The following is an 18,657-nucleotide window of genomic DNA, read 5'->3' as shown; positions in this document are numbered from 1 at the left end:
GCCTGTAATCCCAGCTACTCGGCAGACTTAGGCAGGAGAATCACTTGAACCCGGGAGGCAGAGATGAGACTGCAGTGAGCCGACATCACACCACTGCACTCCAGCCTGGCGACAGAGTGAGACTCCGTCTCCAAAAAAAATAAATAAATAAACAAATGAGGTGGCCGGGTGCAGTGGCTCACGCCTGTACTCCCAGCACTTTGGGAAGCTGAGGTGGGTGGATCATGAGGTCAGGAGATTGAGACCATCCTGGCCAACATGGTGAAACCCCGTCTCTGCTAAAAATACAAAAATTAGCTGGGCATGATGGCACATGCCTGTAATCCCAGCTACTCGGGAGGCTGAGGCAGGAGAATCTCTTGAACCTGGGAGGCGGAAGTTGCAGTGAGCCGAGATCGTGCCACTGCACTCCAGCCTGGCAACAGGGTGAAACTCCATCTCAAAAAAAAAAAAAAAAAGGTAAAAATAATTAGTAACTGAATGTTGAAGTAGTTTGTTCATCATATTAAATGTCTCTCTTTGTTCTAGCTGTACTTACCATCCTGGAACTTTATTTATTTGAGACCAAAAATTTATGTCACATTGCGTGGGGGAAAATGTTAACTACAACAGAGGCATTAGCATATCTATGAAGAAAAGTGTAATCTGTACAGCAATATTACAGTTGGTTCACTATTCTCCCAACCACTGAAGGAGACCATGACCACCCCATTCCTTTTTTAAAAAACTCACGGGTCCAAATTAGTTGATGGTCTCTTCACAGAGTATATACTAATGGTTATATAAATGGTCCAAACCTGTATTTCTTCTTCTTTTTTTTCGCTTTTTTTTTTTTTCTGAGACAGAGTCTTGCTCTGTCCCCCAGACTGGAGTGCAATGGCATGATCTCGGCTCATTACAACCTCTGCCTCCCAGGTTCAAGTGATTCTCCTGGCTCAGCCTCCCTAGTAGCTGGGATTACAGGTGCCTGACACCATGCCCGGTTAATTTTTGCATTTTTAGTAGAGATGGAGTTTCATCATGTTGGCCAGGCTGGTCTTAAACTCCTGACCTCAGGTGATCCCCCCGCCTCGGCCTCCCAAAGTGCTGGGATTACAGGCATAAGCCACCACGCCTGGCCCCAAACCTTTATTTCTATAATCAATGCCTATATATATCCTGTTTCCCTGATGTTTACAAAATATGACTTAAGGTTTTGTAAACATCAGAGAAAAGGGATGTAGGCATTGATTAATAAGCATGTCTTAAGCATGACTTAAGACATGTTCATGCAAACACGTATTTGCTACCATTTTATTTTAAAACAATACTTTAAGCTTAGCACTGAATAATATAAAAAGTATTCAAACACGTTATGATAGAGTGCCTAGTATGATGCACGAACCCTGTGAGATAGGCAAAATATTTGTAACAGTGGTCCCCTCTTTTCCACAGGGCACACATTCCAAGGCCCACCTTGGATGTCTGAACCATGGGATTAGGAACCTGATTGTTGTCAATGGGAACTTATTTCTGTTCACGTCTTCTACTCACAAACTTAATGCCTTTTCAATTTTAACTAGGCACTTATCACACACCGTGGCCATAATTTTTGTAATTTGCGATGGGACAGCAAAACTAACACAAATTCCTCTTTCCTTCTTCACAATTTCAGACAGAAGATTTGTTCTTCCTATAGATCTCAGCAACTTTAGCACATGATATTATTTCTTTCCTTCTTAAGTTGAGAACTTTCTCTTCTTCACTTAAAGGAAGCACTTTACAGCTTCCCTTTGGCATATCCAAATTGCCAGAATCACTACTTTTGCACTTTGGGGCCAGTACAAAGTAAAATAAGGGTTATCTGAACATAGGTGCTGCCACACTGCAGCAGCCCATCTGATAACTGAGACAAATGGTGACCAAGTGACTAACAGACAGGTAGGGTAGAAAGTGTGGAATCACTGGACAAAGAGATGATTCTCGTCCTAGGCAGGACAGGGCAAGATGGAACAGGACAGTACAAGATTTTATCATGCTACTCAGAATGGTGCACAATTGAAAACTTATAAATTATTTCGGGAAATTTCCATTTAATATTTTCAAACCACAGTTGACCATTGGTAATTGAAACTGCAGAAAGCAAAACTGCGGATAAGGAAGGGACTACTGTATTCTACTTCATACCTGTAGAAACTACAACTCAAAAAAGGTTAAAAAAGTTTAAAGAAATTACTCTGGACACAAACCTAGAGTAGCTTAATGAGAACACAATCTCTAAATGCAACATTTTTTCAACTGTGTAACACTGCCTCACATGATTTGTGGCCTAAACCACAGATCAAGCTTCAGCTCTATTTAGTTAACCCTCAGTAGAATATCAGATTTCATTCATCAAACATCTTTGAAAATTCTGAAAGAATTTATCGGCACTTGTAAAATCTGAAGTTCAAATTGAAACATAACCTTTAACAACACTAAAATATAAAACATTTATTTAACTACACTGAGTCTAACATAAAGTTTCAAGTAATTTAACTAAGCTAACATAAAGGCATAGTTACCAAGTGATATACATACAAACACTATAATAATATTGCTATGTCTGGCTTATTAAATGCATTAATTAAAAGCTTATTTCAGAATAGTATGTATTAAAAGTAAATACCTTTAGTGCACTAAGAACAGCAGTAAATATATTAAGCTGCACAGCCTGCTGGCGGACACCTTTAGCTTGTTTAACACATTCGGCAAAGTGATCCAACATTTGTAATCTGTAACAGTAAGAAAAAAATCACATTGTGACAAATTTTATTCCAATATGGCTCAAAAACAGGTAAGAAGAGTACAAGTTAATTGTTTAGCAAATAATTCCCCATAGTATCTCTTTTCTATTTCATTCCCACAGCTAGTCCAAACCAGATCTCCTTCTCCCAAATTATTATATAGACATGAGGTTATTAAATGGAAGAAGAAAAGAGTTTCAATTAACAAAATAAGGTCATAATTGCAGTGGTCTTCAACATTAACAGCACTGTCCAACAAAGCGCCTGGCATCTAGTAGATGCTCAAGGTTTCTTGTACAGATAACAATCATTAATTATGTATCTCTGTGGAAGATTTTTAAGTTAGAAGATTTTAAATGTAGTATAATTCTTTTTCCTTTTTTAAAAATACTCTTAGAATAGTACCTCATATGTCCTAGCCTCAGAAGCTTTTGGGAAAGTTCAAAAAAGATTTAGCTCTGGCTAATTTTTTTAAATATAAAAAACCGGAAGTGAATTTTTATATTAATAAAAAAGAATCAGTTTATAAAAAAAAAAAAAATCCATGGCCATCTTAGATGATTTTTCTCTCTTTTTTTTTTTTTGAGATGGAGTTTCGCTCTTGTTGCCCAGGCTGGAGTGCAATAGCATGATCTCGGCTCACCACAATCTCCACCTCCCGGGTTCAAGTGATTCTCCTGCCTCAGCCTCCCGAGTAGCATGCGCCACCACGCGTGGCTAATTTTGTATTTTTAGTAGAGACCGGGTTTCTCCATGTTGGTCAGGCTGGTCTCGAACTCCCGACCTCAGGTGATCCACCCACCTCGGCCTCCCAGAGTGCTGGGATTACAGGCGTGAGCCACTGTGCTCAGCATTTTTTTTTTTTTTTTTTTTTTTTTTTGAGATTGAGTTTCGCTCTTATTGCCCAGGCTGGAGCACAATGGTGCAATCTCACCTCCCTGCAATCTCTGCCTCCTGGGTTCAAATGATTCTCCTGCCTCAGCCTCCCGAGTAGCTGGAACTACAGGTGTTCGCCACTACACCCAGCTAATTTTGTATTTTTAGTAGAGAAGGATTTTACCATGTTGGCCAGGCTGGTCTCAAACTTCTGACCTCAGGTGATCTACCCACCTTTGCCTCCCGAAGTGCTGGGATTACAGGTGTGAGCCACAACGCCCGGCCCATTTCAGAAGATTTTGATAAAAAGAGAGTGAGAGAGCATTCTTCTAAAAAGAAATGATGTGAAACAAAGGAATCCAAGGAAGTTGGATTTAGTACTAAGACAATTATGACCTCAAGTTGGTAATAAAATCTCCCTGAGGTCGCTGTAAGGATTTAAAGCTCAATTTATACTAGTCTACAGGTCTCAGGTCAAAGCATTCTTCAAAACTCATACGAAGATACAGATTCAGATGTACGTGTATACATGCACATTTTGATGTACTTTAAAAAACTTTTAAAAGTAAGTACCTTTCGTGCACTAAGAACAGCAGTAAATATATTAAGTTGCACAGCCTGCTGGTTAAAAACCAAAGTAGGATCACTTCTTGCTTTTTATCTTTTTAATTTAACATTGTATCATGAGCATCTTCTATCAAAACACTGTCTTTACAAAAATGGACTTTCTATTATTTATTCACTTATCCTCCTACTGTTGGATATTTATGTTATTTATTATATGTTTATATTTTTAATAGAATTTATTTATTTATACTTCATCTTATTCTATAAAAGTGATCATATAGAATTAAGATAATCCTGGATTTCAGTTATAGCTTTCATAACTAGTTGTATAACCTTGGGTAAACCAAACTCTTAGACATGGATTTCCTTAAGATTTAAAACCAAAATGTTGAAATAGATGCTTTATAAGATTCTTCCACCTTTAACATCATTTAACATTTATGTGGCAACCGAATGTTCTTAAAGATATTTGAGTAAAGTTTCATATTTAAACTTTTTTCTCCTCAAATTAAAAAGCAATTAATCAAGTAACCTACATATTTAAAGATATCTTTTTTCTCCTCAAATTAAAAAGCAATTAATCAAGCAACCTACATATTAAAGACATTTTTTATTTTGTAATTTTTGTAGAGATGAGTGTCTCACTATGTTTCCCAGGCTGGTCTCAAACTCCTGGCCTCAAGCAATTCTCTTGCCTCAGCCTCCCAAAGTGCTGGGATTGCAGACGTAAGCCACCACACCAGACCCAACAATATTTTTAAGGCATTTGAATTTTGTAAAGCTTTTAAGTTATCTGTGATGGTCCTGTATTAATTCATTTCTGTTTTCCTTTTGGGAAAATCACAGTATACAAACTGCCTAGTAAAGCTAGGAATAGTGTCTGTGGATATAGAATATACCAAACCAAAATGCTTCTATTACAAAAAGAACCAATTATGTTAGTTTCCAAGTTCTAGACTTGAACCATCTCACAAACGTTATTAGGGAGTGGAATTTTCATCCATTTACTTCTTCAACAACAAAGTCAACAGGTTTAGCAAACTGACGTCCTTAATTAAAGATATAGTCAAAACCTATGTATGAACTATCAAATGAACTATTATAATGCATTTTTTTTTGCCAAAAGTTGTCATTCTAGCATATATAATGAAAATTTTGTTATAAAATACAGTCCACAATACAACGGATATCAGATGCTAGTACACAGGGTCAAATCTTACATAAAGTCTCAAATTATGTGCAATTTGCATGCAATTTTTTTTATCATGTGTGCGTCACATTAGTAAATCTGTAAGAGTACTGTTGAAGTATTATAATAACTCACTTTATTGCAGAGTTAACTGGGATGAGAAAATCTACTCTTTGTTTAATATATATTTGACAAAAATTACCTGATTGACTTTATACTAACCGGTGTTTATAAGAAACATGAGGAAACACTACACCAAAAAGGGCCACAGAAGCATCAATGACTGAGACTCCGAGAGGGAGGGGACCAGGTACTGCTTCTCCAGCAGGTATCCGTAAATAAATAGAGGAAGGATCATGCTCCAGAGCCCCACTTCCAGAGGCACTGTTTGGCTGGAGCTGCAAAAGAGTGAAATACAAATTATTCAAAATCTACTTTAGGAAATCTACTTATTAAACATTGGGAATGAGGATTACAGCAGAGGAGAAAGGAGAAAAGGCAACAAAAAAAGAATGATTGGATCCGAACATTTGAAAACAGACCAAAATGTAATTTGGTCATTAAAAAATCATCAGTAACACCTTATACAAATTTTAAGAAAAGCTTTATTCATTCGAAAACATGTTTACACCACCCACCTTATCGTGTGAACAATATACACAAGATCTTAATCCCACAAACAATTATTTTAAATGGGGCTTTAATCACTCTTTTTAAAAAGTACATAAGAAATAATGTATTCAGTGGGCAAAAGTTCTAAATCTTCAACCTACTAACTCATTCCTCTCCAACCTGTCACAAAACAAACTAAAACAAAACAAAATACCAATAACCAAAAAGCCAGTTAAAACTGATCTTTATCACAGCCACCACAAGGTAGCTAAATACACAGAATATTAAATAAAGACAATTTGCCAAATTCTCACTCTTCCTGTTTAACTTTTTTCACTATCTACCACCAGGATGCCATCTTTAAGTGTCTAAGAACACTAAATGGGGATTAAACCTTTCTATACACTATTTTCTTTTTAAGTGACAATGTGTAATAGGACCATTGTTTCAGATTAAGTTAGTATTTCATTTCCCTCTATGGTTTATTACCTGGTCTTCAATTGATTTATGATCAGTTTCCTGAAGCCAAGAACCAAGAAGAACACTATCATCATAATGGCAGAGGGATCTGAGGAGGGAAGTAGTTGTGTTGGCTGAGTTGTCAGTCAAAGTGAATTCCGCTACCAGTTCTCTAAGAAGTGCGTTAAAAGATCCTAAAAAACAGAACTTCAGATCAGATTAAAAAGAATAATTTTTGTGAAAATTATAATCATTGCCCACAAAGAGCTGCAACATGTTCAACAGGAATAAAATAATTAAGTCTCTGTTCTCTTCTTTAAAAAAATCTATATTTAAATGCTGGTTTTAATATACAATAATGGTACTTCCTTTCATATATTGTATTGTGTCTTTTAGCCCAAATTATTTAAAATAACCAAAAAACTCAAATAGAGGAAAGAGAGGCGGGTGCCATAGCATGCTTATAGTCCCAGCTACTCAGCAGGCTGAGGCAGGAGGATTGCTTGAGCCCAAGAGATTGAGACAAACCTCTGAAACACAGCAAAACCCTGTCTCAAACACACACACAAAGATACTTTATTTTAAATATATTAAATGTGATATGATTATCACAGCACACCAAAATTCTTGGGCATGATTACACTGGAAAGAAATCAATGGTTTATTTTACTATTAATATTTTACATAATATTTGATTTCTCCCTCCAGATCCTTGAATTATTGGCTATATTACAATATATAGGAAGCATTTCAGTGTATTAATTAAAAGTGCACACTTTGAAGATAAGCCAGCTAGATTTGAATCCAAGCTCTGCCACTTAACTAGCTCTAAGTCTTGGGTAAGTTAAGTTTCTTTAAGTCTCTCAATCTGAGATTCTTCATCTATAAAATAGGGCTAAAGGCCTCATAAGTTGCAATAGAGCCAAAGAAGCTAATACAAAAGGCCAAAAACGAGACCCAGAACACAGTAAGTAGTCAACAAGTGTCAGCTACTCTACATGAAGAAAAATAAAATGGTGGCCTTCCTTTGCACAGTAAGTCAGTGGGAGAGCCTTGCTCAGACTCTATAATACGGTGAAGAACTGTAAAGAAAAATTTTTATCAGACACCACAAATTTTTAATTTACCTTCATAAGTTTTTGGAGGTAACAAAGCCAAGATATCATAAAGTCTTAAACGGACCATTGCAGCACTAGCTTTCAGATGAGCTCCATGGGCTTTCATTACAGATGGAATGCTAAAATATCAAAAACATAGTTGGTAATGGCTTACCAGAATAAGTATTACTTATAAATTTCTTTTAGCAATGTATCAATGTACTGCCAAAGTACATTGATAAGTATACACTTTCATTTTAGCTTATGTTGTGATCTTCACCGTAACAGAAACACTTTAAGATACAACTGTATTTCAATCCACACCATCACTGTAATTTTTAAAGTTATATTACAAAAATAAAGTTTTATGTTTCCTAGATGATTCTAGAAGAAAGCACAAAATATGGCTGAGAAGTATATTATTAATATATAAACTAGGATGTGAACTTGTCTTAATTGCTTACTTACTGTGACATCATAGTCATGGCACATTCAATAGGGGTCATCAATTTTCGAATCACATCTTCAGTTAGTAGCTCAGGACAATGTGCAACAAAGCTCCTCATGGCTAGATTACATGTTTAAAAGGACAGATTTGGAGTAGCTTTCGTGAATATGAATTAATTTATAAAATTGTATAAATATAAAGGCAGTTGTAATACTTAATTATTATAATATATAAGGTTCTGAAATCATGTTAAACCAAAAGAAAAACTTGCAATAACTACAAAGAAAAATCATGGAAAAGGCTAGAAAAAAGGTGGATAGAAAAATGGAGGAAGAGAAGGTACTGGTTAGAAAGATTTCTGTGGGTGGAAATTCAGAGGACTATGATCCCATAGGAATTCAGATGACTACAAAGAAAGAAATTTTAAGGCATTGTTTATAAACATATACATTTATGTGTATAAACAATGCCTTAAAATTTACATGAATTTTTTACATATATTACATATATTTTTGCAACTTTCACAGATATATATGTGTATATATGTGTATGTATATGTGTGTGTATATGTGTGTGTGTGTGTGTATTTTTTTTTGTTTTTTTTTTTTTTTTGAGACAAGAGTCTCGCTCCGTCAACCAGGCTGGAGTGCAGTGGCGGGATCTCGGCTCACTGCAACGTCCACGTCCCAGATTCAAGCAATTCTCCTGTCTCAGTCTCCTGAGTAGCTGGGACTACAGGCAAGCGCCAGGACGCCTGGCTAATTTTTGTATCTTTAGTAGAGACAGGGTTTCACCATATTGGTCAGGCTGGTCTAGAACTCCTGAGAGTGATCCACCCACTTTGGCCTCCCAAAGTGCTGGGATTACAGGCATGAGCCACAGCACCCAGCCACTACACATATTTTTGCATTTTGAATTTTTACATATATTTGTGTAAATATATATGTATATAAACAAAAATGGTCCAGTGAGAAAAAAAATTTTTATTGGCCCCTTAGCAATAGAGCCAAGACTAAAACACCTCCTAGATGTGTGAGAGTAAAGGTGCCCTCTTGCCTGGCTGCCCTTGTGGTTAAACATGTATCTCTCTCCCAGTTTGGAAGAAGAAGTAGTTTTCACCCTGAGATAAACCAAAAAAAAAACTGGGACATCCAATGTCATTCTAGTTCTCAAATGAAACAAAACCTGAGCGTTTCCTGTAAGCTGTTAACTCCCAGACAAAAACAACTGTATCCGTTATTTTTGTAATGTTGATATCTGAAAAATATATGAAGGTTTGGAGATTTGATAAGGATGTGAAAAAACAGCTGTTTCTCCATTATGAAAAGACTAACTGCAAATGCAATAACTTTGGTAATCCTGAGTTTCTTTTTCTTTAAATAGCTGTTGGGTATTTTTTTTTTTTTTTACATGGTGACTCAGTGCTTCTTTGACAGGTAAGATAGCAACAAGTGGGAATAAGAGGCCTGGGTTCTAGTTCCTGTCTAACTACCAGGTCTAAACACTTTTTCAGAGTCTGGGTTTCATTTTTATTACAAAATCAGCAAACTGAAGTGGATCATTTATAAAGTTTCTATTTAAATCTAAAAGCCTATGAATTTATCATTACCTAGTAAAATAAAAAACTATAGTGATTTTTCTTTTACTTTACAAATATTTTAGTAATATCATAATATTGTGAAGCACAATCCTTTCAGTTCTTACCACATAGAGCTCCAGCACGACCTTCCAAAGTTACCTGCCAGGTAAAAGAATCGCCTCGGGCCTTCTCAGCTTCCAATTCCTTTAAGGAACGTGGGAAAACATTTCGCCACAATAACAACATCTTGGGCAGATGGTAACGAACGACAGATGGTCCTAGCCAAGAAAATGAGAATACAAAACCATGTATATGTAACATACCTTACAAACAAGTGTCAAGGAAAATGAGCCCAACACAAACTTTATGTAATTTTAGAGATGAAAATAGAGTAAAATACTGATGTTTAACAATATCTGTTATTTCACTCTATTTTTATCTCTAAAATTACATTATTTTCAACCTTTATTCACTGATTAAAATATAGATCAAAGCATAATAAAATTCACCTTAAACTGTCAATATTTTTAGAATCCAAACATAAAATATACAAAAAGCAATTTTTAAAGGATGACCCAACTGTATTGAGAATGGTAGATTGTATATTATCAATAAAATATATCTGAGACACATTCTATGAGGTCTTTTTCATATACATATGTATATAAACAGATATACCCACTCCCACACACATACAGATACATATTCCTCAGTTTTGGGGGCAATTTATGTGGTTAATTTAGTTTCATGGAGAAGCAATATATTCAGACCTAGGAATCTATATTCACATTGCTAAAAAATTCATTTAACATACCACTTAACATACTTAACATAAACTTCTGGAAATGAGTTGCAACTTTTTGTTTCCTTCAGAAAAGAAAAGTAGGTCAAAGTATAATTTCCAATAGATAGATGCTTAGATCTGTATCATAACTTTGTAGTACACATATGCACACACTTTTTACAGCAGCAGCTAAACATATGAACTAAAATGTGAACATACCCCATCACAATAATAGGTATTTTTGTACTATGTACAATGTTAAATTTTGCCTACACTGCAGATTTGTCACACTACTTAAGAGTGAAACACATTAAGGGTTACCCCAGAAAAGCAGCACTAACAATACCAATTAAATGTGACTTTACCACTCTACTAAAATCACACTGCTGGTTTTCACTTAGGGGATGGAATTTTCCCTCATATTTTCATCTCTTTTAAACACTAAACTCATCAGGTAGACAAAGGTTATTCTGATGGTAAAGGTGAAACTTTGCTAACAACTTTCTCATTAAATGTACTTAAGCAATAATTACCAAAAAGAGAAATCTACTAGCAAATGATGAGGAAAACATCTTTACACCATTTTTACAACTTCAATGAAAATCTAGAATGTGAAGCTCAACATTTTTAAATTAAATTTGCTTTACAGGCTACTGACGGTTATAGCGTGACAAAAATCCTACTCAAATATAATTATACCTAAAGTCATAAGTGCTCCAAGTAAAAGCCAGCCAGCTTGGGTGCGCTGTAAAGATAGCCTGCTATTTTGGGCAGCAGTTCGTAAAAGATCTTCAGCAATACTAACTACCATCTGCAAGAAAAGTTTAGAATTGGATTTTAATTCAAACAAGTTAAATTAAATAAGGAAACAGATAACTAGCATACTTTACTTAAAAGAAGTTGTTGGCCGGATGCGGTGGCTCACACCTGTAATCCTAGCACTTTGGGAGGATGAGGCGGGCAGATTGCCTGAGCTCAGGAGTTCAAAACCAGCCTGGGCAACATGGTGAAACCCTGTCTCTACTAAAAAATACAAAAAAATTAGCCAGGCATGGTGGCGGGCACCTATAGTCCCAGCTCTTTGGGAGGCTGAGGCAGGAGAATTGCTTGAACTGGGGAGGCGGAGGTTGCAGTGAGCAGAGATCACACTACTGAACTCCAGCCTGGGTGACAGAGCGAGACTCAGTCTCCAAAAAAAAAAAAAAAAAAAAAGAAGTTGTCCTTTCGTGTTATTAGCATGTTTTGAAAGAGGCAACATCAAGACCTGGTCAGTCTTGATTGCACTGATGACTCTGAAGAGACCCAGAACAGCGTAGTAGTTAAGGACAAGCTCTAGGGCCAAATGCCATCTCTGCCATTTACTCGCATTCTCATCTAGGACAGCTTAGTTCCATCACTAGTAAAACAGAAATAATAGGAATGCCTATCTCAGCCTTGCAAGGATAAAGTAAGTTAATATAGCATCTATGCTACTACTTTGTCATTTCATCATGCAACAAATCTGTCTTCTAAGACTGTAAGCTCCAAAAGATTAGCTTATTTATTTGTTTGTTTTTTAGAGACAGGGTCTCACTCTGTCACCCAGGCTGGGGTGCAGTGGCACAATCATAGCTTGTAACCTGGAATTCCTGGGCTCAAGGGATCCTCCTACCTCAGCCTCCTGAGTCGGGAGGATTACAAGTGTATGCCAACATACTTGGCTAATTTTAAAAATTTCATTTTTTATTTTTTGTGTGACAGGGTCTCGCTATGTTTCCCAGGTTGGTCTCAAACTTCTGACCTAAAGTGATCCTCCAGCCTCGGCCTCCCTAGGCATTGGGATTACAGGTCTGAGCCACCATGCCCAGGCAAGGTTAGCTCAATGGTAGATGCATAATAGGAGTTCAACAAATCTTTGAATGTGGAATAACAGTGCCAATAATGACAGCATTTATTTAGTGGTCACACGGGCTAGCACTGTTCTCAGTACTTTGCTGTATTAACATCCACACAGAATGGCTAGTATAGACTTAAATTTGGTGCAGCTGAATAAGAGGGGAGATGAAACTCTAAGAGGTTAGCAGAGCAAAGGCTTCGAAGCTGAAAAAGGCCAGGGAAGGAAGCAAGATAACTAGTCTAATTAGAGCAACAGGAAATTAGAATGAACAGATGGAATGAAGTCAAATTATAAGATACCAGTTTACCAGACAAAGGAGATTATATTTTACTCTCTGAGTACCGGGTAGTCCCTAAGGGTCTCTGGGCAAATGTAAAATATGAAAGTGGTGGAAGGAAGATGGGAAGTGTGGGGAAGACGGAAAATCTGAGGAAGATGAGAATGAGGAAGCAACTATATGATAAAGTGAGAGGGAAGTCTGGATTTCATCGGTAGCTATGCAATTCCTATGAATGGACGTGGGCTTAATGTCCCAGAAAAAAAATCAAAATTTAAAACTCTAGCCCCACTCTACCTATGTAAAGTTTCAAATAATATTTATATAAACACCTAAGATTACTGAGAAGAAAACCATGATAGTAGTATACAATAGAAAGAAAGGAGAAAAAAAAAGCTACTCATATTTTTTTTTATTTTATTTTTTGAGACAGAGTCTTTCTCTGTTACCCAGGCTGGAGTGCAGTGGTGCAATCTCAGCTCCCTACAACCTCCACCTCCTGGGTTCAAGTGATTCTCCTGCCTCAGCCTCCCAAGTAGCTGGGATTACAGGCATGGGCCACAATGCCCGGCTAATTTTTCTGTATTTTTAGTAGAGACAAGGTTTCACCGTGTCAACCAGGCTGGTGTCAAACTCCTGATCTCAAATGATCCACCTGCCTCGGCCTCTCAAAGTGCTGGGATTATAGGCATAAGCCACCATGCCTGGCCATGATTTATTAAAACCACTCAATTTTTACTAAACATTATCAAAATGCTAAATATTACAATAGCATATTCTCCTGACATCTTTGAATATATAGCAATGTGAACTTTTATTTCTAAAAGCTGAAAGAAAAGCTCTGACTTTCAAATAATTACTATATTATAATAATTACTATATTATAATTACTATAAGGTTGGGTTATAGTAATATATAATACTATATTATAATTACTATAAGGTTGGGTTATAGTAATATATAATACTATATTATAATTACTATAAGACAGACAGGGTAGGTCTTGGTCTGTCACCTAGGCTGGAGGACAGTGGCATATTCATAGCTCACTGTAACCTCAAACTCCTGGGCTCAAGTGATCCTTCCAACCCATCCTCCCCAGTAGCTAGGACCACGAAGCTTGGCTAACTTTTTATTTTTTGTAATGATGGGGTCTCACTATGTTGCCTAGGCTGTTTATTTTCTCTTTCCCTCTAAAATAAATTATAACATGTTAGTACACGTAGACAAAATCTATTATCCTTACATCAGAATTAAATATCAAATTATAATTAGGGTCTGTTAACCCCATAGTAAGAACACTATGTTTTATGTTAACATAGTACAACTGTTATTTGACCATCCTGTTCAACATTAAACACAGCAGCATTCCTATAAAGACCAAAGCCCACGTGACAGCATTCCCAAGTCTAGGATCTCCATCATACCTTTCCTTTGGCATGAGGAATGCCCAAAGGACACTGATGTACTCCACCTAACAAAGCAGCCATTGCAAAACTATATCCACTGACAGCTTCTGGTGAGGTCTTCAAGTTGTTGAGCCGTTCTGCACACCTGTCTAGAAATGGTGTCAGCTGGAAAGGTAATGCCACAGCCACACAGCGCAAACACCATGCAGCAGCAAGTCGGGCAGCCATGCTTGGATGAAGAAGCACTGAAGTCACAATCTCCAAAAGCCCTAAAAAAGAAATACTCAAAATATTACTCTTTAATGAAGTCAAATGAGTTCAGAAACTCAAAGACTATCTAAAAAACAATAACTGAAATGACAATCACCAAGATTTCACACATAGATCCACAACTTTGCCTAAAACTACATATAGTAGAGTACTTCAAAGGAACATTTTCTATGAAGAACATAGTACAATTATATTCAATGTTGATGTAAAATTTAATAGAAGTCTTCAACAAATTTTAGTCAATTTTTATTAAAAAACTACCACAATTGCTTTTGATTTCTGTTCCAAAACTTTATTTAACCATTTAATTCAATATTCTTTACAAGGAATCTTTTTTTTTTCTTTTTTTTTTTTTTTTGAGACTCACTTTGCCCCCCAGGCTGGAGTGCAGTGGCATGATTTTGGCTCACGGCAACCTATGCCTCCTGGGCCCAAGCAATTCTCCTGCCTCAGCCTCCCAAGTAGATTACAGGCACGTCACCATGCCTGGCTAATTTCTGTACTTTTAGTAGAGACAGACTTTCACCATGATGACCAGGATGGTCTCGAACTCCCGACCTCAAGTGATCCGCCCATCAGGGCCTCCCAAAGTGCTAGGATTACACGTATGAGCCACCGCGCCCAGCCTATCACAATGAATATTAATTTAAGTAAAACCTGATGATCTGAAGTGCTAATGATGATGATAAGCAACTAATCAGGAATTAAATATCAATCACACTTACAACTGAAAAAAGTGAAAAAACATGCTAGCAAGTAACTGAATGTCATACCTATAGATGCTTCTTGAATAAGAGGGGATGCGGTGGCATTCAAGCTCTGCACCAGGCTCCCGAGTTCCTGGAGGGCACAGACCATCACATGCTGGCTTGCTGCAATGTCTGCTGCGCCAGATTTGTTTTCTCCACTTGTGTCATTCACTACTGCTTCTGGAAACACAAAATCATGTCTTTGACATAGGAGAAATGAACTGTGGTATGATTTTTTTGGTCTATACAATTTATGATTTTAGCCATACCAGTTGATGTCTGAGTGTTAAAAACTATGCAGTTATTTCTCAGTGGAAAACTTGTAGAACTAAACACTGAAGTGACTTAAAAACATTGTTTAATAGCTTTATAATAATGCTAAAATATATACTGAGATACATCTTTGCTTCCAGGAATACAACCTAATTTTAGCAAGCAACAGCAATCCAGTGTATAAAAGCACAGATACTGCAGAAACAAGACTCTGGTTCAAATCCCAATTCCACTAGTTATATTAGTTATGTGACATTGAGCAAGATGTTCAACTTTTCTGTCCCAATTTCCTTATCTGTTAATGGGCTTACATGCCTATTTCAAACGGTACTGTGGTGATTAAAAAGTCAGTGCATATAAAGAATTTAACACAATGCTGCCCATAATACACATTCAATAAATGTTAGCAGCTATTATTACTTTATTACCATTGCTACTTTAAGTGTTCCAACATATTGGAAATATCTGTTAAATTACTGACCAGAAAATGGATCTATAAGGAAAATGCCTTAAGAACCTCTTACTGGAATGTTTCTGAAAGTTCCCATTAATTAGCCTTGCTGCCTGCTACCCCAACCTTTTAGCTTCCACTAGAATTGAAACGTGTTTGACAAGAGACAATCAAAGATCCCTTGCCAAATTACTAATTGAGAATACATTCTGGCCCACAAATCCCCAATATGTATCATTGTATTTAATTCTTTCAGGATTAAAAAAAAAAAATCAAATAACGAATTTATGACCTTAACATTAAGAACCTTTAAATGATAGTAAAACTTTCTTTTTTGCATTCATTATGAATTAATAGACTATAAAATACATAATACAGAATAGGATATAATAGATTAATAAATTGAGGGCTGTAATTAAATTTTTTTTTTTTTTTGAGACAGAGTCCTGCTCTGTTGCCCAGGCTGGAGTGCAGTAGTGCCATCTCAGCTGACTACAACCTCTGCCTCCTGGGTTCAAGCAATCCTCCCAACTCAGCCTCCTGAGTAGCTGGGACTACAGGTGCACACCACCATGCCCGACTAATTTTTGTATTTTTTAGGAGAGACAGGGTTTTGCCATGTTGGGCAGGCTGTTCTCGAAGAACTCCTGGCCTCAAGTGATCCACCCATCTTGGCCTCCCAAAGTGCTGGGATTACAGGCATGAGCCACCATGTCTGGCCAAATAACTCTTTTGTTTTTAGGTTATTTCTGGACTTGGAAATGCATATTTTGATTGCTAAACTTTAAGCTCCCTGAGGACAGGTGCTGTATGCATCTGGCTTGCTATTTTATTCCCACCATTTGGTGCAGTGTTTCTGGCACTATACATTTCCTCAATGAATCAACGTGCAAATTATTCTTTAAGTAGTGAATCTAAGACAGATGATTATTTTAGCATATTTAAGGGGCAATATCTCATTAATTTAAACACTCTTTAATTCACAATTCATAATTTTCAGTTAGCTCTATACATTTAAAACTAGTTTACTGGCTGGGCGTGGTGGCTCATACCTGTAATCCCAGCACTCTGGGAGGCAAGGCAGGTGGATCACTTGAGGTCAGGAGTTTGAGACCAGCCTGGCCAATGTGGTGAAACCCTGTTTCTACTAAAAATACAAAAATTAGCAGGGTGTGTGGTGGCACACGCCTGTAATAACAGCTACTCAGGAGGGTGAGGCAGGAGAATAATTTGAACCCGGGAGGTAGAGGTTGTAGTGAGCCAAGATCGCACCACTGCACTCCAGCCCGGACAGCAGAGCTAGACTCTGTCTCAAATAAAATAATATAAAATAAAAAATAAAACTAGTTTACTAAGTAAGCCATTATAAACAACAAAAACTACAACTATTTATATGTTTTTTACTAATTTTATAAAACATTTAATACATATATCTCTAAAAAATAAATTATTGATATTGATTCATTAAATCCTTATTTCAAAAGACCTCTATTAGTCAATATAATTTCCCTTATTAAAGTTGGTATAGTGAAATAGTGAATAATAGCAAAAAAACTAAACTTTTAGAATTTATATTTTGCCTTGCTTTTAGTATTGCTTTTATATTTAGTTTATAACTGTATTAAAAGCTCCATGAAGGGAGAAATTTTATCTCATTCATTATTTAAACCCTGAATTTCTGCTCTGCAAATCTAAGACACTCAATACCTATTTGTTAAATTGAAAAATTTATAAAATTGATACTTTTTAGAAAAGAATTTCTTGTAATTATGTATAACGGAGGTTTCACAGTACATCTTATAGTGGGCTAATAACCATCTGTAATTTTTCCTAAGTTTTCATATTAAGCCTACGAGGGGAGGAAAAGAAACAATAAAAATATATGTTTATAAAACAACAGGCTCTAAAAGCAGAAAGAGGACAATAGATTATTCCTTGAAGACAGCAACCAATGTGCTGCTGCATGCCAGAAAAGTTATAAAATCCGTATAGGTACTAGAAATAAAACAGAAAACACAATCTTACCAACATACCACCCAAATCTTTAAAAACTCTATTTCACTGTAATTATGTGATTTTAATATCAAATAAGAGTACTCAATAAAAATCACTATGAAAACACACAGAAAGATAAACGAATCAGTCCTATGGATATTTATTAAGAATAATAATGAAGAACTAAATGACTAAGGTAATCAACACACATAATGATATCGATTCTTACCTACGGCTTTCATTTGTTTTCCAATAGCTTGGCAGATTTCTTTGGCAGCTGCAATCTGGGCTTTTTCACCTAGCAAACTGCCCACAGTAGCTCTTAGGATAAAGGAAACACATCGTCTGGAGTACACAGCCTCCACATGTGTTTGTGTTGCCCGAGGATGGGAAACCAGATCAAGTACATGGGACAGGAACGTGGCAAAGCTGCGCTCCAACCACTGACCACCCAATGTTGTCACAAAAACAACATACGCCTGTAAATAGTGGAAGGTACGACTTCAGATACACTTACATAACTGAACAGAAATCAAAGATAAAGCAACTACTAAAATAACTGATACCAGCATGCAGAATGAATTGTATTTGAGGCTAAAACAGAGAAAATTTAAACTTAAGGTCTTTTTACTACTTCTGGAATGCAAATTATTAGTGAAGTATCTTTGACTAAAAAACAGTTCTTAAGATAACAACTTCATGAAGAACACAAAGGGACAGCAGTGAGAGGGAAGGGAGGCTGAATTTACCCCAGTGATCGGGAAGGTAACAGGTTACAGAAACAAGAAAACCTTAACATCCTAAATAAACACCGACTTAGAGCTATAAAACCCTTACGTACAACTTTTTCTGTGAGTTAAAAAATTGTTTACTTATATTTTATACTTGTTTCAGGATCAAGGTACAGTTATGATTTTGACTGAAATAATGATTTTGACTATGATCACCATTTCATCTTATTAGGTGTTAATTATTAGATCA

General features: G+C 36.4%; 1 protein-coding gene across 8 annotated transcripts in view; it reads right to left on the bottom strand.

Annotated features, from left to right (window-relative positions):
- The window catches only part of HEATR5B (HEAT repeat containing 5B), a 105,571-nt gene that overhangs the window by 72,377 nt on the left and 14,537 nt on the right, over window positions 1-18,657 (bottom strand). For all 8 annotated transcript variants that reach the window (XR_004027103.1, XM_003262733.3, XM_030800700.1 and 5 more), the window contains 10 exons: window positions 17,906-18,155; window positions 14,982-15,137; window positions 13,957-14,207; window positions 11,076-11,187; window positions 9,718-9,870; window positions 8,034-8,133; window positions 7,596-7,705; window positions 6,499-6,662; window positions 5,620-5,795; window positions 2,648-2,753 (listed from right to left, as the gene is read on the bottom strand). Coding sequence is in view for 7 of the 8 variants with exons in the window: in XM_003262733.3 (XP_003262781.1) it covers window positions 2,648-2,753; window positions 5,620-5,795; window positions 6,499-6,662; window positions 7,596-7,705; window positions 8,034-8,133; window positions 9,718-9,870; window positions 11,076-11,187; window positions 13,957-14,207; window positions 14,982-15,137; window positions 17,906-18,155 (1,578 nt within the window). In the remaining variant the exon portion in view is untranslated. The remainder of the gene's footprint in view (window positions 1-2,647; window positions 2,754-5,619; window positions 5,796-6,498; window positions 6,663-7,595; window positions 7,706-8,033; window positions 8,134-9,717; window positions 9,871-11,075; window positions 11,188-13,956; window positions 14,208-14,981; window positions 15,138-17,905; window positions 18,156-18,657) is intronic.

The sequence above is a fragment of the Nomascus leucogenys genome, chromosome 19 (assembly GCF_006542625.1).
Source record: "Nomascus leucogenys isolate Asia chromosome 19, Asia_NLE_v1, whole genome shotgun sequence".
In the NCBI taxonomy this organism is placed as follows: domain Eukaryota; kingdom Metazoa; phylum Chordata; class Mammalia; order Primates; family Hylobatidae; genus Nomascus; species Nomascus leucogenys.
The sequence above is the reverse complement of the archived record's forward strand: the minus strand, read 5'-3'. Positions and strand labels throughout refer to the sequence as shown.